The following is a 25,047-nucleotide window of genomic DNA, read 5'->3' on the forward strand; positions in this document are numbered from 1 at the left end:
CATGCAATAGACAGACAGTAGATCTGTGATTGGTTCTCATGCAATAGATAGACAGACAGTAGATCTGTGATTGGTTCCCATGCAATAGACAGACAGTAGATCTGTGATTGGTTCCCATGCACTTGACAGACAGCAGATCTGTGATTGGTTCTCATGCAATAGATAGACAGACAGTAGATCTGTGATTGGTTCCCATGCAATAGACAGACAGTAGATCTGTGATTGGTTCCCATGCACTTGACAGACAGCAGATCTGTGATTGGTTCCCATGCAATAGACAGACAGTATATCTGTGATTGGTTCCCATGCAATAGACAGACAGTAGATCTGTGATTGGTTCCCATGCAATAGACAGACATTAGGTCTGTGATTGGTTCCCATGCAATAGATAGACAGCAGATCTGTGGCCCAGTTATTTTCTACAGTCAGACATGAGGTGCTGCCATGGAGATAGTACTTTACTCTGTGGCTGTCACGTCCTGTGTTACTGCTGCCGGACCCAAATCGTTAGGTGCGGATAGATGCCCCCTCCTCATTGGCTGAAAGCCAGGACCCTATAGGGGGCCTCTGAGAATCTGGGAATAAACCCACAATGAATCCTCAGACCTCGCTTTCTCTCTCTATTTCTCATTCCCTCTCTCACTGACTCTCTTTCTCTCTCTCCCTCTGTTTCTCTCACCATTCTCATTTGAATCAAGAGACAGAAAATGCTACTTTGAGATGAGATATTCCTTTCAATATGATTATGGATAATTTGAGTGTCATTTTTAGAATAGATATAGATTAAGTAGAGCAGAAGATACTAGCTGCTTCTATACTCAGTCCAGTAGTTCACTCTGTCTGGACCATAACTCATCAACTAATTGACAAAAGAAAGCATTATAATCAGAGAGGAGTTGTGAGATTAAACATATTGCTGGTTTTATTGTTTGTTGTCAAGGAGAAAACATAACTGGTGGCCCTGCTGGGCAGTGGAGGGGTTCTGCTTGGTTCCCTCTAGTACAGGTTCTTCTGCACGTGGCTGGTGATGTACTTGACGGCCAGCATGGTCTCCTCACAGGTGGGCTTGATCTGAGATTCGGGCAACAGGAAGCCGTAACGCCCGGTGTCACGTAGCTCAAAAGTGTAGGAGTACTTCACCCCCAGGTCGTAGGCCCAGTCGTCAGAGCCACCGGCAGCAGGGTCTGGAGAGGAGGAGATATCAGGTGAAACATATTATGGGTGATATCCTGGAGGATTGCGCTATAGCTAGGACAGCACACTACACACTACACAGCTAAATATACATCAAATCAGAGTATGACAGGAGGCCTAATCACTCAGTCACTGTGGGTTCATATCCTGGATAGTCAAATGTAGAGCTATACTGAAGCTACCACAGCTCTCAATAACAGGCTATATAAAGCATAAGGCCACAGGCCTGGTGTAGCCATGATCTGTATACTCACAAATGGTAGCAGCTCCTGGGCCGCTGGTGTACTGGGTTCCATGCAGACTACGGAGAGCCTTGGAAGCTCCCTCAGCAACAGTCATCTACAGCAGGAGAGAGAGACAGAGAGAGAGAGAGAGAGAGAGAGAGAGAGAGAGAGAGAGAGAGAGAGAGAGAGAGAGAGAGAGAGAGAGAGAGAGAGAGAGAGAGAGAGATTAGAGGTTGGATGGACAGACACATGAGATGGACGGACAATAGGAACGAAGACATTGATGGACAGGGATCACTGCCTTAGATTTAAAACATTAGAAATTGGCAAGGTATTTGATGTAACCCACAACGGTACAATACAGGGGTCAAACGTGTTCCATCTTTAGACAATGGAAGAACTGGAAGAACCTTAGTACTATGAGTGGCTGGGTTGGAGAGGAGAGGAGGGTGAGAGGAGAGGAGGCTGAGGGGAGAGGAGGGTGAGGGGAGAGGAGAGGAGGGTGAGAGGAGAGTGAGAGGAGAGGAGAGGAGAGGAGAGGAGGGGAGAGGAGAGGAGAGGAGAGGAGGGTTAGAAGAGAGGAAAGAAGGGTGAGAGGAGGGTGAGAGGAGAGGAGGGTGAGGGGAGAGGAGAGGAGGGTGAGAGGAGAGGAGAGGAGCGTGAGAGGAGAGGAGGGTGAGCGGAGAGGAGAGTGAGAGGAGAGGAGGGTGAGAGGAGAGGAGGGTGAGAGGAGATGAGGGTGAGAGGAGAGGAGTGTGAGAAGAGAGGAGGGTGAGAGGAGAGGAGGGTGAGAGGAGATGAGATGAGGGTGAGAGGAGAGGAGCGTGAGAGGAGAGGAGCGTGAGAGGAGAGGAGCGTGAGAGGAGAGGAGGGTGAGAGGAGAGGATGGTGAGAGGAGAGGAGGATAAGAGGAGAGGAGGATAAGAGGAGAGGAGAGTGAGAGGAGAGGAGCGTGAGAGGAGAGGAGGGTGAGAGGAGAGGATGGTGAGAGGAGGGTGAGAGGAGAGGTGGGTGAGAGGAGAGGAGGGTGAGAGGAGAGGATGGTGAGAGGAGAGGAGGATAAGAGGAGAGGAGCGTGAGAGGAGAGGAGCGTGAGAGGAGAGGAGGGTGAGAGGAGAGTGAGAGGAGAGGAGGGTGAGAGGAGAGGATGGTGAGAGGAGGGTGAGAGGAGAGGAGGGTGAGAGGAGAGGAGGGTGAGAGGAGAGGAGGGTGAGAGGATGGTGAGAGGAGGGTGAGAGGAGAGGAGGGTGAGAGGAGAGGAGGGTGAGAGGAGAGGAGGGTGAGAGGAGGGTGAGAGGAGAGGAGGGTGAGAATTAAGGAGGGTGAGAGGAGAGTGAGAGGAGAGAAGGGTGAGAGGAGAGAAGGGTGAGAGGAGAGGAGGGTGAGAGGAGAGGAGGGTGAGAGAAGAGGTGGGTGAGAGGAGAGGAGGGTGAGAGGAGAGGAGGGTGAGAGGAGGGTGAGAGGAGAGGAGGGTGTGACGCTGAGTCAGAGAAATACACCAGGTATTAACAGCAGGAGTGTGAGAATTGGGGAAGGACTGTGACAAAGATCTCTATAAACCACTGTGAGAGCAACACAACAGAAGAGGGCCTGGAGGCAACCTTTGTTAAGATGAGCAGAGATGATAGATCTGAAGGACGGACTGAGAAAAGATACTAAAAATGTCCTGATATTATAGTGGTGAAGGGAGACGAGCATTAGATATCTGTCTGGATGGGGTGGTTATAGGAGGGGTATTAGATGTCTGTCTGGATGGGGTGGTTATAGGGGGGTAATAGATATCTGTCTGGATGGGGTGGTTATAGGAGGGTATTAGATATCTGTCTGGATGGGGTGGTTATAGGACGGTATTAGATATCTGTCTGGATGGGGTGGTTATAGGAGGGGTATTAGATATCTGTCTGGATGGGGTGGTTATAGGAGGGGTATTAGATATCTGTCTGGATGGGGTGGTTATAGGAGGGGTATTAGATATCTGTCTGGATGGGGTGGTTATAGGAGGGTATTAGATATCTGTCTGGATGGGGTGGTTATAGGAGGGGTATTAGATATCTGTCTGGATGGGGTGGTTATAGGAGGGTATTAGATGTCTGGATGGGGTGGTTATAGGAGGGGTATTAGATATCTGTCTGGATGGGGTGGTTATAGGAGGGTATTAGATGTCTGTCTGGATGGGGTGGTTATAGGAGGGTATTAGATGTCTGGATGGGGTGGTTATAGGAGGGTATTAGATATCTGTCTGGATGGGGTGGTTATAGGAGGGTATTAGATATCTGTCTGGATGGGGTGGTTATAGGAGGGTATTAGATATCTGTCTGGATGGGGTGGTTATTGGAGGGGTATTAGATATCTGTCTGGATGGGGTGGTTATAGGAGGGTATTAGATATCTGTCTGGATGGGGTGGTTATAGGAGGGTATTAGATGTCTGGATGGGGTGGTTATATGAGGGTATTAGATATCTAGATGGGGTGGTTATAGGAGGGGTATTAGATATCTGTCTGGATGGGGTGGTTATAGGAGGGTATTAGATATCTGTCTGGATGGGGTGGTTATAGGAGGGTATTAGATATCTGTCTGGATGGGGTGGTTATAGGAGGTTATTAAATATCTGTCTGGAGGGGGTGGTTATAGGAGGGGTAATAGATATCTGTCTGGATGGGGTGGTTATAGGAGGGTATTAGATATCTGTCTGGATGGGGTGGTTATAGGAGGGTATTAGATATCTGTCTGGATGGGGTGGTTATATGAGGGTATTAGATGTCTGGATGGGGTGGTTATAGGAGGGGTATTAGATATGTCTGGATGGGGTGGATATAGGAGGGTATTAGATATCTGTCTGGATGGGGTGGTTATAGGAGGTTATTAAATATCTGTCTGGATGGGGTGGTTATAGGAGGGGTAATAGATATCTGTCTGGATGGGGTGGTTATAGGAGGGTATTAGATATCTGTCTGGATGGGGTGGTTATAGGAGGGTATTAGATATCTGTCTGGATGGGGTGGTTATAGGAGGGTATTAGATATCTGTCTGGATGGGGTGGTTATAGGAGGGTATTAGATATCTGTCTGGATGGGGTGGTTATAGGAGGGTATTAGATATCTGTCTGGATGGGGTGGTTATATGAGGGTATTAGATGTCTGGATGAGTGGTTATTGGAGGGTTATTAGATATCTGTCTGGATGGGGTGGTTATAGGAGGGGTATTAGATATGTCTGGATGGGGTGGATATAGGAGGGTATTAGATATCTGTCTGGATGGGGTGGTTATAGGAGGTTATTAAATATCTGTCTGGATGGGGTGGTTATAGGAGGGGTAATAGATATCTGTCTGGATGGGGTGGTTATAGGAGGGTATTAGATATCTGTCTGGATGGGGTGGTTATAGGAGGGTATTAGATATCAGTCTGGATGGGGTGGTTATAGGAGGGTATTAGATATCTGTCTGGATGGGGTGGTTATAGGAGGGGTATTGTGGTCAGGGGTTATGGGTTGGGTCAGGGGTTATGGGTTGGGTCTGGGGTTATGTGTTGGGTCAGGGAATATGGGTTGGGTCAGGGATTATGGGTTAGGGTCAGGGTTAGGGTATGTACTCAAAGGTGCTCAACGGTGTAAGGGTTAGGGGTTAGGGGTTATGGATTAGGGTCAGGGGTTATGGGTCAGGGGTTATGGGTTAGGGATTATGGTCAGTGTTAGCGGGTAGGGTCATTGTTAGTGGTTATGGGTTAGGGTCAGGGTCAGGGTCAGCGTTATGGGTTATGGGTTATGGGTTATGGGTTATGGGTTAGGGTCAGGGGTTATGGTCAGGGTTAGCGGGTAGGGTCAGTGTTAGTGGTTATGGGTTATGGGTTAGGGGTTATGGTCAGGGTTAGCGGGTAGGGTCAGTGTTAGTGGTTATGGGTTAGGGGTTATGGGTCAGGGTTAGCAGGTAGGGTCAGTGTTAGTGGTTATGGGTTATGGCCAGGGTTAGGGTCAGTGTCAGGGTCAGGGTTAGGGGTTATGGGTTAGGGTCAGGGTTAGGGGGTAGGGTCAGGGGTTACGGGTAGGGTCAGTGTTAGTGGTTATGGGTTATGGTCAGGGTTAGCGGGTAGGGTCAGTGTTAGTGGTTATGGGTTATGGGTTAGGGGTTATGGTCAGGGTTAGCGGGTAGGGTCAGTGTTAGTGGTTATGGGTTATGGGTTAGGGGTTATGGTCAGGGTTAGGGGTAGGGTCAGTGTTAGTGGTTATGGGTTATGGGTTAGGGGTTATGGTCAGGGTTAGTGGGTAGGGTCAGTGTTAGTGGTTATGGGTTATGGGTTAGGGGTTATGGTCAGGGTTAGGGGTAGGGTCAGTGTTAGTGGTTATTGGTTATGGGTTAGGGGTAGGGTCAGTGTTAGTGGTTATGGGTTATGGGTTCGGGGTTATGGTCAGGGTTAGCGGGTAGGGTCAGTGTTAGTGGTTATGGGTTATGGGTTAGGGGTTATGGTCAGGGTTAGGGGTAGGGTCAGTGTTAGTGGTTATGGGTTATGGGTTAGGGGTTATGGTCAGGGTTAGCGGGTAGGGTCAGTGTTAGTGGTTATGGGTTAGGGGTTATGGGTTATGGTCAGGGTTAGGGGTAGGGTCAGTGTTAGTGGTTAGGGGTTATGGGTTATGGGTTATGGTCAGGGTTAGGGGTAGGGTCAGTGTTAGTGGTTATGGGTTATGGGTTAGGGGTTATGGTCAGGGTTAGGGGTAGGGTCAGTGTTATTGGTTATGGGTTATGGGTTAGGGGTTATGGTCAGGGTTAGGGGTAGGGTCAGTGTTAGTGGTTATGGGTTATGGGTTAGGGGTTATGGTCAGGGTTAGCGGGTAGGGTCAGTGTTAGTGGTTATGGGTTATGGGTTAGGGGTTATGGTCAGGGTTAGCGGGTAGGGTCAGTGTTAGTGGTTAGGGGTTATGGTCAGGGTTAGGGTCAGTGTCAGGGTCAGGGTTAGGGGTTATGGGTTATGGGTTAGGGGTTATGGTCAGGGTTGGCGGAGGTCTTTGTGGGCTATACTCAGCCTTGTCTCAGGATGGTAAGTTGGTGGTTGAAGATATCCCTCTAGTGGTGTGGGGGCTGTGCTTTGGCAAAGTGGGTGGGGTTATATCCTTCCTGTTTGGCCCTGTCCGGGGGTGTCCTCGGAGTGGGCCACAGTGTCTCCTGACCCCTCCTGTCTCAGCCTCCAGTATTTATGCTGCAGTAGTTTATGTGTCGGGGGGCTAGGGTCAGTTTGTTATATCTGGAGTACTTCTCCTGTCCTATTCGGTGTCCTGTGTGAATCTAAGTGTGCGTTCTCTAATTCTCTCCTTCTCTCTTTCTCTCTCTCGGAGGACCTGAGCCCTAGGACCATGCCCCAGGACTACCTGACATGATGACTCCTTGCTGTCCCCAGTCCACCTGGCTGTGCTGCTGCTCCAGTTTCAACTGTTCTGCCTTATTATTATTCGACCATGCTGATCATTTATGAACATTTGAACATCTTGGCCATGTTCTGTTATAATCTCCACCCGGCACAGCCAGAAGAGGACTGGCCATCCCACATATGCTCTCTCTAATTCTCTCTTTCTTTCTCTCTCTCGGAGGACCTGAGCCCTAGGACCATGCCCCAGGAATACCTGACATGATGACTCCTTGCTGTCCCCAGTCCACCTGACTGTGCTGCTGCTCCAGTTTCAACTATTCTGCCTTATTATTATTCGACCATGCTGGTCATTTATGAACATTTGAACATCTTGACCATGTTTTGTTATAATCTCCACCCGGCACAGCCAGAAGAGGACTGGCCACCCCACATAGCCTGGTTCCTCTCTAGGTTTCTTCCTAGGTTTTGGCCTTTCTAGGGAGTTTTTCCTAGCCACCGTGCTTCTTCACCTGCATTGCTTGCTGTTTGGGGTTTTAGGCTGGGTTTCTGTACAGCACTTTGAGATATCAGCTGATGTACGAAGGGCTATATAAAATAAATTTGATTGATTGATTGATTAGCGGGTAGGGTCAGTGTTAGTGGTTATGGGTTATGGTCAGGGTTAGGGTCAGTGTCAGGGTCAGGGTTAGGGGTTATGGGTTATGGGTTAGGGGTTATGGTCAGGGTTAGGGGTAGGGTCAGTGTTAGTGGTTATGGGTTATGGGTTAGGGGTTATGGTCAGGGTTAGGGGGTAGGGTCAGTGTTAGTGGTTATGGGTTATGGGTTATGGGTTATGGTCAGGGTTAGCGGGTAGGGTCAGTGTTAGTGGTTATGGGTTAGGGGTTATGGGTCAGGGTTAGCGGGTAGGGTCAGTGTTAGTGGTTATGGGTTATGGGTTAGGGGTTATGGTCAGGGTTAGCGGGTAGGGTCAGTGTTAGTGGTTATGGGTTATGGTCAGGGTTAGGGTCAGTGTCAGGGTCAGGGTTAGGGGTTATGGGTTAGGGTCAGGGTTAGGGGGTAGGGTCAGGGGTTACGGGTTAAGGGTTATGGGTTATGGGTTATGGGTTATGGTCAGGGTTAGCGGGTAGGGTCAGTGTTAGTGGTTATGGGTTATGGGTTAGGGGTTATGGTCAGGGTTAGGGGTAGGGTCAGTGTTAGTGGTTATGGGTTAGGGGTTATGGTCAGGGGTTATGGTCAGGGTTAGGGGTTATGGGTTATGGTCAGGGTTAGGGGTAGGGTCAGTGTTAGTGGTTATGGGTTATGGCCAGGTTTAGCGGGTAGGGTCAGTGTTTGTGGTTATGGGTTAGGGTCAGGGGTTATGGGTTAGGGTCAGGGTTAGGGGGTAGGGTCAGGTGTTACGGGTTATGGGTTATGGGTTATGGGTTATGGGTTAGGGTCAGGGTTAGGGGTTATGGGTTAGGGTCAGGGTTAGGGGGTAGGTACTGACCAGCTCGCTGTGATGCTCCGCCAGCTCAAAGGTGTAGGAGTAGGGGAAGAGCAGCAGCTGAGAGTAGGAGTGGATGGTGAGGTAGGCCTTGATGGACGACTTGTTCCTACGGATGAAGTCAGCAACGTTCTTCACCTCGATCTCAGATTCGGGTGAGGAGCCACAGAATGTGTCGCTGCATGGGTTGGAGGAGGCCCCAGTGGCTGAGAGGGTGAAAGGAGACAGGGATGGGTTAGGGTGAGAGAAGAGAGGAGAGGGGACAGAGGTTAGGGTAAAAGGAGAGAGGAGAGGGTGAGAGGAGGGAGGAGAGGGTGAAAGGAGAAAGGAGAGGGTGAAAGGAGAGAGGAGAGGGTGAAAGGAGAGAGGAGAGGGTGAGAGGAGGGAGGAGAGGGTGAAAGGAGAGAGGATAGGGTGAAAGGAGAGAGGAGAGGGTGAAAGGAGAGAGGAGAGGGTGAGAGGAGGGAGGAGAGGGGTTAAGGAGAGAGGAGAGGGGACAGAAGTTAAGGAGAAAGGAGAGAGGAGTGGGGTTAAGGAGAGAGGAGAGGGGTTAAGGAGAAAGGAGAGGGGACAGAGGTTAAAGCTTATATTGGATGAATGCTATGCCTCTAAAGATGTATCTCTCTCCTACAGAGTTGAACATAGATTTAAATACAATGTCCATTAGCGCTTCGGGAATCTATACTGTATCTATATAGAAATACGCTCTATACTGTATCTCTATACTGTAGAAATACACCTCTATACTGTATCTCTATAGAAATACACTCTATACTGTAGAAATACACCTCTATACTGTATCTCTATACTGTAGAAATACACCTCTACACTGTATCTCTATACTGTAGAAATACACCTCTACACTGTAGAAATACACCTCTATACTGTATCTCTATAGTAATACATCTCCATACTGTATCTCTATAGAAATACACTTCTATATAGTAGAAATACACTCTATACTGTATCTCTATAGAAATACACTCTATACTGTAGAAATACACCTCTATACAGTATCTCTATAGAAATACACCTCTATACTGTAGAAATACACCTCTATACTGTATCTCTATAGAAATACACTCTATACTGTAGAAATACACCTCTATACTGTATCTCTATAGAATTGCACCTCCATGTTACAGTTTATATGACTGTACTCACTGCACCATCCAGCGTTCCAGTTTCTGTTGGGATCAGCACCGATGCAGCTGGAACTAGACATCCTGGAGCGAGTCTTTCTCCACATCCTGTTCTGCAGGTCCAAAACACACACCGAGCCACAACATACATCCATAAGTACACTAATTGCTGTGATACTGCATTACGTGATTTTTTAAAACTGAGCTGTCGGTTAGGGGCTCGTAAGTAAGAGTTTCACTGTAAGGTCTACTACACCTGTTGTATTCGGCGCATGTGGCTAATATTATTTCATTTTATTTGATCACATACTGTATAATGAGTAGTTAAACACCAAATTTTTGCCATCAGAAATCAGGCAGTTTCAATAATCAGGTAATGCAGTATAACAGTAATTAGTGTACTTTTGGCTAACAGCTAATGGCTAACTGCTAACTGGCTAACAGCTAACGGCTAACTAGCTAATGGCTAGCAGCTAACTGGCTAACAGCTAACTGGCTAACAGTGAACGGCTAACTGCTAACTGGTTAACAGCTAACGGCTAACTGGCTAATGTCTAGTGGCTAACAGGCTAGAAGTTAATGGCTAACAGCTAAAGGAAAACATACGCTATTGTGGGTGAAGTCGTATCCGTCGATGTTGAAGACGGGCAGAACATAGACATCCATCTGGTTTAGCAGGCCGGTCATCTCAGAGTCACTACCGTAAGTGGACAGAGCCTGGGAACAAGGAGGAAGAGAAGGAGAGGGAGAGAGGAAGACGAGAGTGAGATTGTTATGAATTTGAGTTCTGAACTGTTTCGATGGAGGAAGAGGACAATATACCCAGCTAGCACATAACGTTCTGAGAATCATGTTTTCTTAGAGCATGGTGAGAGTGCGGTTGTCCTGTGGTTATTTTGCATACAACCTTCCCACAACGTTCTGGGAACGGTGCAGGATAGTTGCTTAGCTTTGGAACATTCTCAGCACGTTTAAGGAACATGGCAAAAAAATGTAATTTTCTTGGTATTTCCTTACCTTAACATAACTTTTCCTAAAAGTTCAAACATGGTTATACTTCATTTTGGTAATGTCATAGGAACGTTCTCAAACTGGTTTGACATAGGGATTTATTCTCAAATAGTTCAGAGGACGTTAATGTTCTTCTGTGGGAATTTCAGTACTCCAGCATAGTTTCCCACAGGCTTCCTCATGGTTCGATTTAAAGTCATGTTCTCAAATTGTTCCGAGAACATTAAGAAAACGTTCCATTAAAAAAAACACAAGTGAACTTTAGTAACGTTCAGAGAACACTCAAAGAATGTTATTTAAAAACCTATACATTCCGTTCTCAGCGTCAACAAACCTCTCTTTAGCCTTTATCTTGTTAAGTGTGTTCAGGTGTGTTGACCACGCCCACTAATTGGCCTCACCTGATGTTCATAGTGCTCGTTTCCTTTGACATAAAGTCTGTTTGACTAAAATTAACAGCTTTGTATGTATATAAAAAAACATGCCATACTGGCTCCTTCCTGGTGGTGCACTGGACTCATTCCACGGATAGAGAACACAAGATTATAGGTTTAAATCTCACTGATACCGTGTCACAATAATAAAAGACATGTGTTTGCATGATTAATGCCGAAGGAAATTAATTTCCTATTTGAGCTTGGAGTTAAAGATAGCACAAACTAAGCTAACATTCAGTGAAAGTTAAGGAAGTTATTCAAAATCTTTCAAATAACCAATAATGTCTGTTCGCAGAGCATTAATAAAAACTCCATAGAAAACGGTCAAGGAACGAGTAAAACGTAATCATAACCACCTCCCTGCAACCTAAAAATAAACAGTCTCAGAACAAGTAACATTTTTCACTTCTGTTCACAGAACGTTTAAAAAAATGTTCAGGAAACATATGGCTTCTTTCCAACGACCTGTTGTGAAACCGAAAACATACATTCCCACAACTTCCAAGGAACCAATTGTGCTAGCTGGGCATATAGATGATATGATATAGAATTCCCGAAGTGTCATTGTGCGTCCATTGATATCCTATTAAATGAGTTATACTGTGTCACTCTGAGCCTCACCTCCTTGACGAACCACTGGCAGAAAGCGGTGGAAATCCACTCCCTGGCGTGAATACCACAGTCCATGAAGATAGAGGGCTTGGTGGAGCTGGACTTCTTACCGATCTGTAGAGATACGTTTGACTAATTTAACCTTTAGTTCAAACAGGTTTGTGTTGTTGAGATTGAAGTAGGCTACATGTTGTTCAATAGAGGTTACACTGGATAAGAGCTGCTACTGAATGATCCAAAATGTAAACCAGAGTAGGCTAGAACATTTCATAGACCACTATCCAGACTATTTCATAGACCACTGACCAGACTATTTCATAGACCACTATCCAGACTATTTCATAGACCACTATCCAGACTATTTCATAGACCACTATCCAGACTATTTCATAGACCACTATCCAGACTATTTCATAGACCACTATCCAGACTATTTCATAGACCACTGACCAGACTATTTCATAGACCACTGACCAGACTATTTCATAGACCAATATCCAGACTATTTCATAGACCACTGACCAGACTATTTCATAGACCACTATCCAGACTATTTCATAGACCACTATCCAGACTATTTCATAGACCACTGACCAGACTATTTCATAGACCACTGACCAGACTATTTCATAGACCACTATCCAGACTATTTCATAGACCACTGACTGGACTATTTCATAGACCACTATCCAGACTATTTCATAGACCACTATCCAGACTATTTCATAGACCACTGACCAGACTAATTCATAGACCACTATCCAGACTATTTCATAGACCACTATCCAGACTATTTCATAGACCACTGACCAGACTATTTCATAGACCACTATCCAGACTATTTCATAGACCACTATCCAGACTATTTCATAGACCACTGACCAGACTAATTCATAGACCACTATCCAGACTATTTCATAGACCACTACACAGACTATTTCATAGACCACTGACCAGACTATTTCATAGACCACTGACCAGACTATTTCATAGACTATTGACTAGACTATTTCATAGACCACTGACCAGACTATTTCATAGACCACTATCCAGACTATTTCATAGACCACTATCCAAACTATGTCATAGACCACTATCCAGACTATTTCATAGACCACTATCCAGACTATTTCATAGACCACTATCCAGACTATTTCATAGACCACTATCCAGACTATTTCATAGACCACTATCCAGACTATTTCATAGATAACTGACCAGACTATTCAACAACAGTATCAATAAATGTTGACAATAAAGTGAGTAATACCTTGAGAACGTTCATGGGACGTCCCTCGTAGGTGTTTCCGATCACCTGACGGCTGATCAGGTCGGGGTTAGAGGAGGAAATGGAGGAGATCCATGCCTGGATCTGGAGACACACATAGATCGAGGGATGAAAGAGAGAGACAGTGGTAGTGAGAAAGATAGTATCTTACTTTGTTCCAACTGTTGTACAAGGATATATTGACTGAGAGAGAGTGAGAGACAGGGGTAGAGAGAGAGATAGAAGGATAGAGAGAGAATCTTACTTTGTCCCAACTGTTTTACTAGGGTATATTGACAGAGAGAGAGCGAGAGAGTGAGAGACAGGGCTAGAGAGAGAGATAGAAGGATAGAGAAAGAATCTTACTTTGTCCCAACTGTTGTACTAGGATATATTGACAGAGAGAGAGCGAGAGTGTTACGGTGCGTGAATGAGGACCCAAAAGCGAATTAACTTAAACAGAGCTTCTTTAATTACCAAACATAGGTAGGCTCAGACGGACCGGCAGATTCCGACAGGACAAGACAAGGTTACAGCAAACATGACGACAGTCTGGTTCAGGCATGAAACACAACAAACAAGAATCCGACAAAGACAGGAGCAGAAACAGAGAGAGATATAGGGACCTAATCAGAGGGAAAAAGGGAACAGGTGGGAAAAGGGGTGACGAGGTGGTTAGGAGGAGACAAGGCACAGCTGGGGGAAAGAGGGGGAGAAAAGGTAACCTAACAACGACCAGCAGAGGGAGACAGGGTGAAGGGAAAGGACAGAGACAAGACACAACATGACAGTACATGACAGAGAGAGTGAGAGACAGGGGTAGAGAGAGAGATAGAAGCATAGAGAGAGAATCTTACTTTGTCCCAACTGTTGTATTTGGTGTAGCTGTGTACTCTGGGGTCTGGGGTTCTGTTGTCCAGCTGCTCTTCCATCTGAGCCTGCAGGTCCTCAATCAGGACCCTGAGAACAGAGACAATTCCCCCATCAACGTATGCTGAGTATAACAAACATCAGGAACACCCTTCTAATATGGAGTTGCACCCCTTTTGCCCTCAGAACAGCCTAAATTTGTCGGGGCATGGACTCTACAAGGTGTCTAAAGACTTCCACAGGGATGCCGGCCCATGTTTTTTTAAACATTTTATTTCACCTTTATTTAAACAGGTAGGCTAGTTGAGAACAAGTTCTCATTTGCAACTGCGACATGGCCAAGATAAAGCATAGCAGTATGAGCAGACAACACAGAGTTACACATGGAGTAAACAATTAACAAGTCAATAACACAGTAGAAAACAAAGGGGGAGTCTATATACAATGTGTGCAAAAGGCATGAGGAGGTAGGCGAATAATTACAATTTTGCAGATTAACACTGGAGTGATAAATTATCAGATGGTCATGTACAGGTAGAGATATTGGTGTGCAAAAGAGCAGAAAAGTAAATAAATAAAAACAGTATGGGGATGATGTAGGTGAAAATGGGTGGGCTATTTACCAATAGACTATGTACAGCTGCAGCGATCGGTTAGCTGCTCAGATAGCTGATGTTTGAAGTTGGTGAGGGAGATAAAAGTCTCCAACTTCAGCGATTTTTGCAATTCGTTCCAGTCACAGGCAGCAGAGTACTGGAACGAAAGGCGGCCAAATGAGGTGTTGGCTTTAGGGATGATCAGTGAGATACACTTGCTGGAGCGCGTGCTACGGATGGGTGTTGCCATCGTGACCAGTGAGCTGAGATAAGGCGGAGCTTTACCTAGCATGGACTTGTAGATGACCTGGAGCCAGTGGGTCTGGCGACGAATATGTAGCGAGGGCCAGCCGACTAGAGCATACAAGTCGCAGTGGTGGGTGGTATAAGGTGCTTTAGTGACAAAACGGATGGCACTGTAATAGACTGCATCCAGTTTGCTGAGTAGAGTGTTGGAAGCCATTTTGTAGATGACGTCGCCGAAGTCGAGGATCGGTAGGATAGTCAGTTTTACTAGGGTAAGCTTGGTGGCGTGAGTGAAGGAGGCTTTGTTGCGGAATAGAAAGCCGACTCTTGATTTGATTTTCGATTGGAGATGTTTGATATGAGTCTGGAAGGAGAGTTTGCAGTCTAGCCAGACACCTAGGTACTTATAGATGTCCACATATTCTAGGTCGGAACCATCCAGGGTGGTGATGCTAGGCGGGCATGCGGGTGCAGGCAGCGATCGGTTGAAAAGCATGCATTTGGTTTTGCTAGCGTTTAAGAGCAGTCGGAGGCCACGGAAGGAGTGTTGTATGGCATTGAAGCTTGTTTGGAGGTTAGATAGCACAGTGTCCAATGACGGGCCGAAAGTATATAGAATGGTGTCGTCTGCGTAGAGGTGGATCAGGGAATCGCCCGCAGCAAGAGCAACATCATTGATGTATACAGAGAAAAGAGTCGGCCCGAGAATTGAACCCTGTGGCACCCCCATAGAGACTGCCAGAGGACCGGACAGCATGCCCTCCGATTTGACACACTGAACTCTTGTCTGCAAAGTAATTGGTGAACCAGGCAAGGCAGTCATCCGAAAAACCGAGGCTACTGAGTCTGCCGATAAGAATATGGTGATTGACAGAGTCGAAAGCCTTGGCAAGGTCGATGAAGACGGCTGCACAGTACTGTCTTTTATCGATGGCGGTTATGATATCGTTTATGATATCGTTTATGATATTGTTGACTCTACAAGCTGTCGAAAGACTTCCACAGGGATGCCGGCCCATGTTGACTCTACAAGCTGTCGAAAGACTTCCACAGGGATGCCGGCCCATGTTGACTCTACAAGCTGTCTAAAGACTTCCACAGGGATGCCGGCCCATGTTGACTCTACAAGCTGTCAAAAGACTTCCACAGGGATGCCGGCCCATGTTGACTCTACAATCTGTCTAAAGACTTCCACAGGGATGCTGGCCCATGTTGACTCTACAAGCTGTCTAAAGACATCCACAGGGATGCTGGCCCATTTTGACTCTACAAGCTGTCGAAAGACTTCCACAGGGATGCTGGCCCATGTTGACTCTACAAGCTTTCTGAAGACTTCCACAGGGATGCTGGCCCATGTTGACTCTACAAGCTGTCTAACGACTTCCACAGGGATGCTGGCCCATGTTGACTCTACAAGCTGTCCAACGACTTCCACAGGGATGCTGGCCCATGTTGACTCTGCAAGCTGTCTAAAGACTGCCACAGGGATGCTGGCCCATGTTGACTCTACAAGCTTTCTAAAGACTTCCACAGGGATGCTGGCCCATGTTGACTCCAATGCTTCCCACAGTTGTGACAAGTTGGCTGGATGTCCTTTGGGTGGTGGACCGTTCTTGATACATACCGGAAACTGTTGAGAGTGAAAAACCCAGCCGTGTTGCAGTTCTTGACACAAACCAGTGCACCTGGCATCTACTACCAAACCCCGTTCAAAGGCACTTACAAATCTTTTGTCTTGCCCATTCACCTTCTGAATGGCACAAATACACGTCTCAATTGTCTCAAGGCTTAAAAAATCCTTCTTTAACCAGTCTCCTCTCCTTCATCTACACTGATTGAAGTGGATATAACAGGTCAATAAAGGGTCATAGTTTTCACCTGGATTCAGCTGGTCAGTCTGTCATGGAAAAAGCAGGTGTTCTTAATTTTGTATGTTTTTTACACTTAGTGTACATACTAGATACCACTAGTAATTAACGTATAATATTATATATACTGTCCAGTTTTATTATTTTTAATTGGAAAGTTTCTTTCTTGTTTTCAGTTTTTTACAATTTCTCTTTTTCTTTCTGCAGGCTTGTTTGATGCGGCCTTTTTTTAAATTCCACAGACTGGACAATCCATGTCCTTACACCACGACTGATGGCTCTTTCTACCACAGCGGAAGCTCTGTCTTAATGTCACTGTCTCTGATGTTCAGTTGCAACTCCCGATGCCCCTTTCCTGGTGAACTTAACGGCTGAGTCTCTTTAGCAGTCTAGTTCCATGGACACACTGCCTTCAATGGACCTTGCCAAGGTCAGATTACTTTCAGTCAATAGACTCTTTAGTTTTCGCTTCACTCCGTAACCCACATACTTCCCAACAGGTTGAGTCAGCGTTGTTTCCACGTCATTTCAACCAAAACGTTCAATGTGACGACGTTGAATCGAAGTGGAAAACTGATTGAGAAACTCATCCATTTTCTGATTTTTTTCACCCAACGTTTTACCGAAATCCAATGATACATCACTGAGCAGAAAGAGTATTTAAATTAGTATGAAGTACTATAGTATCCAGTAATATCTATGTAACAGTAATAACAGTAGTATAGTATCCAGTAATATCTATGTAACAGTAATAACAGTAGTATAGTATCCAGTAATATCTATGTAACAGTAATAACAGTAGTATAGTATCCAGTAATATCTATGTAACAGTAATAACAGTAGTATAGTATCCAGTAATATCTATGTAACAGTAATAACAGTAGTATAGTATCCAGTAATATCTATATAACAGTAATAACAGTAGTATAGTATCCAGTAATATCTATATAACAGTAATAACAGTAGTATAGTATCCAGTAATATCTATGTAACAGTAATAACAGTAGTAGATGTCTTTATAACAGTAATATCTATATTACAGTCTCCATCCCACTTTACTCCAGCAGGGTAAAGACTATGTCAGTGTGTAGTATGTATTATCTATAGGGGGATGTAGTAGTATCTATTTGTTTTTGAAAGAAAATCACATTTTTGTCCATTAAAATGACATCAAATTGATCAGAAATACAGTGTAGACATTGTTAATGTTGTAAATGACTATTGTAGCTGGAAAAAGCATATTTTTTACTTCTTAGGGCCCCTTTTTTCTCTATTTCCGCCAAAGTTAACTGCCTGTTGCTCAGGCCCTGAAGCCAGGATATAAATATAATTGGTACCATTGGAAAGAAACCACTTTGAAGTTTGTAGAACTATTCAAATAATTTAGGAAAATATAACACAATAGATATGGTAGGAGAAAATCCAAATAATTCTTTTTTTTTTGTTGAGAGACCATCCTCTTAGAGAAAGCTCATATTGCGAAATAGCTCCCTGGATGCAATTCCTATGGCTTCCACAGGGTGGCAGCAGTCTATGTTCCAGGTTTCAGGCTTGTAACTTCAAAAACTAATAAGAAATAACAGTTTGTGTATGATGACACTCTTGGAAATCCGTATCTTTGCGCGCAATGATGAAGTTGGGCACCTGCTAAAATCAGTTTCATATTGAACATCCTTCTTTCTGAAATAAATATTATAGTTTGATTATATTTTAGGGTATCTGAGGAGTAAACAGAAACGTATTTTGACTTGTTGAAAGAACGATTACTCAAATCGCTAATGCCAACTAATCAGACTTTCTGGGATATAAAGAAGGACTTTATCTATCAAAACAACACTAAATATTATAGCTGGGACCATTTGGATGACAAATCAGAGGAAGATCTTCAAAAAGTAAGTGAATATTTAATCGTTATTTGTGAATGTATGAAGCATGTGCCGGTGGAAAAATATGTTGATGTGGGGCGCCGTCCTCAAACAATCAAACGGCATGTTTTCACTGTGATGGCTATTGTAAATCATACAGTGCAGTTAGATTTTTTTTTTTTTTTTTTACCTTTATTGATTAACAAAGATGTAATCTTTCAGCCGATATAAGACACTAATATGTACCTAAATGTTTAAAAATCTATAATAACTATTAGAATTTATTATAATTATGCGCCCTCCAGTTTCACAGGAAGTTGTCCCGCTAGCTGGACACTGATCCTTATTTTATGTAATATCTACATAGACGTACAGAGGCCCATTATCAGCAACCATCACTCCTGTGTTCCAATGGCACGTTGTGTTAGCTAATCAAATTTTATCATTTTTAAAGGCTAATTGATTATTAGAAAACCCTTTTGCAATTATGTTAGCACAGCTGAAAATTGTTGTCCTGATTAAAGAAGCATTAAAACTGGCCTTCTTTAGACTAGTTGAGTATCTGGAATATCAGCATTTGTGGGTTCGATTACTGGCTCAAAATGGCCAGAAACAAAGCACTTTCTTCTGAATCTCGTCAGTCTATTCTTGTTCTGAGAAATTAAGGTTATTCCATGCAAGAAATTGCCAAGAAACCGAAAAACACTGTGTACTACTCCCTTCACAGAACAACGCAAACTGTCTCTAACCAGAATAGAGAGAGGAGCGGGAGGCCCCGGTGCTCAACTGAGCAAGAGGACAAGTACATTAGAGTGTCTAGTTTGAGAAACAGACTAGATACAGAAATAGTACCCGCAAAACACCAGTCTCAAAGTCAACAGTGAAGAGGCGACTCCAAAATTTTGAGTGGTAGTGTATATGTCAAATCAAATCAAATGTATTTATATAGCCCTTCTTAGGGCAGCAAGCAATGCAGGTGTAGAGGTGTGTAGTAGTATCTATATGTAGTAGTATCTATATGTAGTAGTATCTATATGTAGTAGTATCTATATGTAGTAGTATCTATATGTAGTAGTATCTATATGTAGTAGTATCTATATGTAGTAGTATGTAGTAGTATCTATATGTAGTAGTATCTATATGTAGTAGTATGTAGTAGTATCTATATGTAGTAGTATCTATATGTAGTAGTATGTAGTAGTATCTATATGTAGTGGTATGTAGTAGTATCTATATGTAGTAGTATCTATATGTAGTAGTATCTATATGTAGTAGTATCATTATGTAGTAGTATCTATATGTAGTAGTATCTATATGTAGTAGTATCTATATGTAGTAGTATCTATATGTAGTGGTATCTATATGTAGTAGTATCTATATGTAGTAGTATCTATATGTAGTAGTATCTATATGTAGTAGTATCTATATGTAGTGGTATGTAGTAGTATCTATATGTAGTAGTATCTATATGTAGTAGTATCTATATGTAGTAGTATCTATATGTAGTAGTATGTAGTAGTATCTATATGTAGTAGTATCTATATGTAGTAGTATCTATATGTAGTAGTATCTATATGTAGTAGTATCTATATGTAGTAGTATCTATATGTAGTAGTATCTATATGTAGTGGTATCTATATATAATAGTATCTATATGTAGAAGCAGTGGTTTAATGTACCGAAGTAAAACTACTTTAAAGGAAAACTAAGTCCTTTTTGTGGGTATTTCCTATTCATATTTTTGACAACTTTTGATTTTACTTCACTACATTCCTAAAGAAAACTAGGTACTTTTTACTCCAAACATTTTCCCAGACACCCAGAAGTACTTGTTACATTTTGAATGATTAGCAGGACAGAAAAATTGTCTAATTCACACACTTATCAAGAGAACATTCCTGGTCATCTCTACTGCCTGTGTTCTGGAGGACTCATGTAACACACATGCTTTGTTTGTAAATGACGAGTGTTGGAGTGTACCCCAGGCTATCCGTAAATTAAAAAAACAAGAAAATTGTGCTGATTGCCTTAATATAAGAAATATGAAATTATTTGAACTTTTATCTTTACATTTACTTTTTATACTTAAGTATATTTTAAACCAAACACTTTTAGACTTTTACTCAAGTAGTATTTTACTAGGTGAATTTTCTATTAAGGTATCTTTACTTTTACTCAAGTATGACAATTGGATACTTTTCCCACCACTGTGTAGTTGTGTGTAGTAGTATATCACTACTATATGTAGTAGTATGTAGTAGTATCTATATGTAGTAGTATGTAGTAGTATCTATATGTAGTAGTATCTATATGTAGTAGTATCTATATGTAGTAGTATTTAGTAGTATCTATATGTAGTAGTATCTATATGTAGTAGTATCTTTATGTAGTAGTATCTATATGTAGTGGTATGTAGTAGTATCTATATGTAGTAGTATCTATATGTAGTAGTATGTAGTAGTATCTATATGTAGTAGTATGTAGTAGTATCCATATGTAGTAGTATCTATATGTAGTAGTATGTAGTAGTATCTATATGTAGTAGTATCTATATGTAGTAGTATGTAGTAGTATCTATATGTAGTAGTATCTATATGTAGTAGTATGTAGTAGTATCTATATGTAGTAGTATCTTTATGTAGTAGTATATATATGTAGTGGTATGTAGTAGTATCTATATGTAGTAGTATCTATATGTAGTAGTATGTAGTAGTATCTATATGTAGTAGTATATATATGTAGTAGTATGTAGTAGTATCTATATGTAGTGGTATGTAGTAGTATCTATATGTAGTAGTATATATATGTAGTAGTATGTAGTAGTATCTATATGTAGTGGTATGTAGTAGTATCTATATGTAGTAGTATCTATATATAATAGTATCTATATGTAGTAGTATCTATATGTAGTAGTATCTATATGTAGTGGTATGTAGTAGTATCTATATGTAGTAGTATCTATATGTAGTAGTATGTAGTAGTATCTATATGTAGTAGTATCTATATGTAGTAGTATGTAGTAGTATCTATATGTAGTAGTATCTTTATGTAGTAGTATCTATATGTAGTAGTATCTATATGTAGTAGTATCTATATGTAGTAGTATGTAGTAGTATCTATATGTAGTAGTATCTTTATGTAGTAGTATCTACATGTAGTGGTATGTAGTAGTATCTATACATATATATACTACATTATACTACTACATAAAGATACTACTACATTTTCCCGGACATCCAGTATTGATACATATCGTATTACCCAGTCTCCATGCCACTCTGCTGCAGAATGGTGTAGACCATGTCAGTGTGGGCAGCAGGAACATGGAGATCCACGTCAATATCGATGGTCACCAGGTCAGCACTCTCAGGACTCCAGAAGTCCACCTGCAGAGGGAGACACAGACAGACAGACAGACAGACAGACAGACAGACGGGCGGAGGGAGGGAGACATACATTTCAACACATACTGTACATCCTCAAACAAGTCCTTTACAGCATAGAGAGGCAAAGTGTTCTGGTTCTCGTGTGGGAACCTAGGGGGCCTGAAATAAGTCTCTGGGAACCAAAATGATTTGAAATTAAATGTTTTCTTTTCTTTTACAGCATCGTAACCAGTAACCAGGCCAGTCCAGTACAGCTTGGCTTGGCTCGGCTAAGAATAGTGAAAGGGTTTCTTATGTACCTCCATGCTGTTGGCCAGCTCCTTGATAAGGAGGACATGATCATCAAGGACAGGCTTCAGACGGAACACTTTCTCCCTGGACAACCAAGACAAGAGATTTACGCTGTTATTATAGAACTCCTATTATAGAAGACTTTCCCCTGGGACAGCAAAGACAAGAGAAACCCAGCTAGCACATTTGTTTCTTGGAAGTTCTGGGAATTTGAGTTTTTGTTTCACATTGGTTGAGGTAATGAAGCCATGTTCTCTGACCAGTAAAAGTGAACATTTTGTTCTGGGAACATTTATTTTTAGTTTCCAAGAAGGTTCTGAGAACATTGTCTCTGGTTCCAGGAAGGTTCTGAGAACATTGTATCTGGTTCCAAGAAGGTTATGAGAACATTGTCTCTGGTTCCAAGAAGGTTATGAGAACATTGTCTCTGGTTCCAGGAAAGTTCTGAGAACATTTTGCTCTAGTTCCTTCAAAGTTTTCCATGGGGGGTTTTATTAATGCTCTGAAAATATAATTATAGGATATTTGGAGGTTTTTGAATAAAACCTACCATGAATAACACTGCTATTTTATTTTGGGTAAACTCTTTTTTAAACTACAAGCACAGATAAGAAACATGTAAATTAATTAATCTTGTAATAAGATAATTTTTTTATTGTGACACGGCATCAGAGATTTGAAACTATACTTTTTCTGTTCTCTATCCATGGAATGAGTCCAGTGCACCAACAGGAAGGAGCCAGTATGGCATGTTTTTTTATACATACAAAGCTGTTCATTTTTGTCTAGTCAAACAGACCCCATTTCGAAATAAATAAGAGCTCGGGTGGTGTGACCAGTTAGTGGGCGTGGCCAACACACCTGAACACACTTAACAAAATAGAGAATAGAGAGTTTTCTTGATGCTGAGAACAGAAAATATATATTTTTAAATAGTATTTTAAGAGTGTTTTCTGAACGTTATTGAAGTTTGTTTGTGTTTCTTTTCTTAATGTTCTCTGAACTATTTGAGAACATAATATTGAATAGAACTACCTGTAGGAAACATTGTGCTGAAGTACGGAAATTCTTGCCAGAAAAACATTCCCTGAACTATTTGAGAACATTCCCAATGTCAAACGAGTTGGAGAACGTTGCCAAAATTCAAATTAAAGGTCACACTTATATTTGGATAGTCTGTTTTTTTTCACGTGTACATGCTCTAGAGATGGTCATACTAATAACAAACTATCTGTTGATAAGCTACTGCTTAGGTTACAATTAGGGTTAGGATAAGGGTTAAGGTTAGGTTTAAGTTTAGGGTTATGATAAGGGTTAAGGTAAGGATTAAGGTAAGGGTTAAGGTAAGGGTTAAGGTAAGGGTTAGGGTAAGGGTTAAGGTAAGGGTTAGGGTAAGGGTTAGGGTAAGGGTTAAGGTAAGGGTTAGGGTAAGGGTTAAGGTAAGGGTTAAGGTAAGGGTTAGGATAAGGGTTAAGGTAAGGGTTAGGATACGAGTTAAGGTAAGGGTTAGGATACGAGTTAAGGTTAGGGTTAGGATAAGGGTTAAGGTTAGGGTTAAGGTAAGGGTTAGGGTAGGGGTTAAGGTAAGGGTTAAATTTAGGGTTAGGATAAGGGTTAAGGTAAGGGTTAAGGTAAGGGTTAGGATATGAGTTAAGGTAAGGGTTAAATTTAGGGTTAGGATAAGGGTTATGATAAGGGTTAAGGTAAGGGTTAAGGTAAGGGTTAAGGTAAGGGTTAGGATACGAGTTAAGGTTAGGGTTAGGATAAGGGTTAAGGTTAGGGTTAGGATAAGGGTTAAGGTAAGGGTTAAGGTAAGGGTTAAGGTAAGGGTTAGGATACGAGTTAAGGTAAGGGTTAAATTTAGGGTTAGGATAAGGGTTAAGGTTAGGTTTAAAGCTAGGGTTAGTAGATAGTTAGTTGAAATGTTACTGAAAGTGTGTAGATAGTCTAATGGACTATCCATTTAAAGTTAATTTTAGCAATTTTTTAACTGTTAGGAAATATTTTGTTAAAGAAATAAAATACCGTCCAAAAAGTATGTTTTTTTTTTTCTATAAATGTGCTGAGAATGTTCCAAAACTATCCTGCACCATTCTCAGAACGTTGTGGTAAGGTTGTATGCAAGTTAACCATAGGACAACCACGCTCTCACCAAGCTCTAAGAAACACATGGTTCTCAGAACGTTATGCGCTAACTGGGTGATAGAACACATTTTATAGACCATTAATAAACATATCAGAATACAGTTGTCCACATGGTCATTCACGAGGTCTCCATTCATCACCAATAAGCCACATGGTAACATAGATTGCAATGTACAGAGTCTATCTTCATAATTTTCTAAGTATCATTTTCTATGTCGTATTCTGAGAACTTGTGATTTGAAAATATTTCAAAATAAAAGTTTGATATTTTACCCGTCGAAACGCGTCACCTCAGCCAGGGCCACTGCCACAAATCCTAGAAGCAGAAGAATCTTCATCATGTTGCCAGTGAAGCTGTCTTCACCAATCCCCATCCTTTATAACTCCTGACCCTCTCCCTCTCCACCAATCACAAGCCTCTGTGCCTCGATCCTCCTCCCACTTTCTCCACCAATCTCCATCCTCATCCGAGTGTTATCTCTCTGTCTAGAAGCCTATCTGACCACCTGTTAGCAGCAGGTGTTCGTCCAGGGATACAGTAGCTTCTCAATGAGAACCTCTTCAATGATTAACAAGCTGTGATGGAATCCTTGTAACGAGTGTTCTAGAATGGTGCGGCGCATGGACAGCCAAGGTCATTTGGTCTGTTCTGACACATGACTTGGAACGCAGTCACATTACAACTTATGAAAAACATCTAGCAAACGTTTTAGCAATCAGTATCGGTTGATTCTGATGATACGGAACGACCAGGTCTGTATATTACTAAGACTTTTGCTTTGACGCAAGCGTGTGGAGGCGTAGGGAGGATGTGGAAATGATGCAACCTATTGGGTAGGTTACTACCCTGTACCTCTCTCTTTTTCCCTATTGATGAAGAAGTGCACAACAATCAGAAATCACAAGGAGGATTTAAACTTGTTCCATTTTATTCATATACTGTCCACTTACAGAATAGATACATATATATGGAAACATGTCAACATGTTTTAATAACACCAAAACAACTGATCTAACGCAGATACAGAATATAAACAGAATGTATATTCTCAT

The 25,047-nt window shown here is 42.5% G+C and overlaps 1 protein-coding gene across 2 annotated transcripts; it reads right to left on the minus strand.

Moving 5' to 3' along the window:
* Positions 1-899: 899 nt before the first annotated feature.
* On the minus strand, positions 900-24,728 carry cpb1 (carboxypeptidase B1 (tissue)). Of its 2 annotated transcripts, XM_036945647.2 has the most exons (11): positions 24,268-24,728; positions 21,858-21,933; positions 21,434-21,558; positions 13,585-13,687; positions 12,731-12,832; positions 11,470-11,574; positions 10,007-10,117; positions 9,423-9,513; positions 8,262-8,464; positions 1,449-1,533; positions 900-1,184 (listed from the first exon to the last, which is right to left on the minus strand). In XM_036945647.2, the coding sequence occupies exons 1-11, from the start codon at positions 24,366-24,368 to the stop codon at positions 997-999; spliced, it is 1,290 nt and encodes a 429-aa protein (XP_036801542.2). In that variant the 5' UTR covers positions 24,369-24,728; the 3' UTR covers positions 900-996. The 2 variants fall into 2 exon arrangements, with proteins under 2 accessions (XP_036801542.2, XP_090055353.1); XM_090199227.1 differs by lacking the exons at positions 13,585-13,687; positions 21,434-21,558; positions 21,858-21,933; positions 24,268-24,728 and adding an exon at positions 12,993-13,015.
* Positions 24,729-25,047: the final 319 nt, after the last annotated feature.

The sequence above is a fragment of the Oncorhynchus mykiss genome, chromosome 15 (genome assembly GCF_057628025.1).
Source record: "Oncorhynchus mykiss isolate SJ-2025 chromosome 15, ASM5762802v1, whole genome shotgun sequence".
Lineage (NCBI taxonomy): Eukaryota > Metazoa > Chordata > Actinopteri > Salmoniformes > Salmonidae > Oncorhynchus > Oncorhynchus mykiss.

Coding starts and splice junctions, on each gene's coding strand:
- cpb1 (XM_036945647.2), bottom strand. CDS start 24,368: ATGGGGATTGGTGAAGACAGCTTCACTGGCAACATGATGAAGATTCTT. Junction 21,934..24,267: donor GAGGTGACGCGTTTCGACGG/GTAAAATATCAA, acceptor TTGGTTGTCCAG/GGAGAAAGTGTTCCGTCTGA. Junction 10,118..11,469: donor GCCAGTGGTTCGTCAAGGAG/GTGAGGCTCAGA, acceptor CCTTGTTCCCAG/GCTCTGTCCACTTACGGTAG.